Source organism: Myotis brandtii, unplaced genomic scaffold (assembly GCF_000412655.1).
Source record: "Myotis brandtii unplaced genomic scaffold, ASM41265v1 scaffold303, whole genome shotgun sequence".
Taxonomy (NCBI): domain Eukaryota; kingdom Metazoa; phylum Chordata; class Mammalia; order Chiroptera; family Vespertilionidae; genus Myotis; species Myotis brandtii.
The window spans coordinates 2,615,273-2,615,773 of NW_005361573.1; the positions used below are offsets into that span (position 1 = coordinate 2,615,273).

At 67.5% G+C, this 501-nt stretch overlaps 1 protein-coding gene across 1 annotated transcript in view; it reads right to left on the bottom strand.

Moving 5' to 3' along the window:
* The window catches only part of MN1 (meningioma (disrupted in balanced translocation) 1), a 57,204-nt gene that overhangs the window by 47,592 nt on the left and 9,111 nt on the right, over positions 1–501 (bottom strand). Inside the window, exon 5 of the mRNA XM_005869807.1 lies at positions 6–496. Coding sequence (XP_005869869.1) covers positions 6–496 — 491 coding nt within the window. The remainder of the gene's footprint in view (positions 1–5; positions 497–501) is intronic.

The following is a 501-nucleotide window of genomic DNA, read 5'->3' on the forward strand; positions in this document are numbered from 1 at the left end:
GCGACGCCATCTGCTTAATCATGAGGGCCGCATTTTGGCGCTGCTGCTGCTGCTGCTGCTGCTGTTGCTGCTGCTGCTGCTGCTGCAGGGACTGGTGGTCCGGGGCCGGGTGCTGCAGGGGTGGCCCGGAGGGGAAGCTGTCAGGAACCGGCGGTGTGAACTCGCCGGGGAGGCCCGAATAGGCCGAGGGCGAGAGGTGGTTGTCCAGCGCGCCGTTGTGCATGCTGCCGTTCCACGAAGCGCAGCGGTCCACTCCCGCGCTGCCCGGGAAGTCAAAGCGCGGCCTCTTGGCCACGTTCATGTAGGGGGGCGCGTCGAAATGCTGCAGCCGCTGGTTGGGCGCCTGCTGGGGAGGAGGATGCTGCATGTTGAACACGGGCTCCGAATAAGGGTGCATGCTCCGGTTCTCCAGCCTGTGGATGGGGTACTCGAACTGCGCGTGTTGGCTGGGCAGCATGGGCCCCCCGTCCTGCAGGCTGCCGCTGGGTGTGCCCGCCTCGC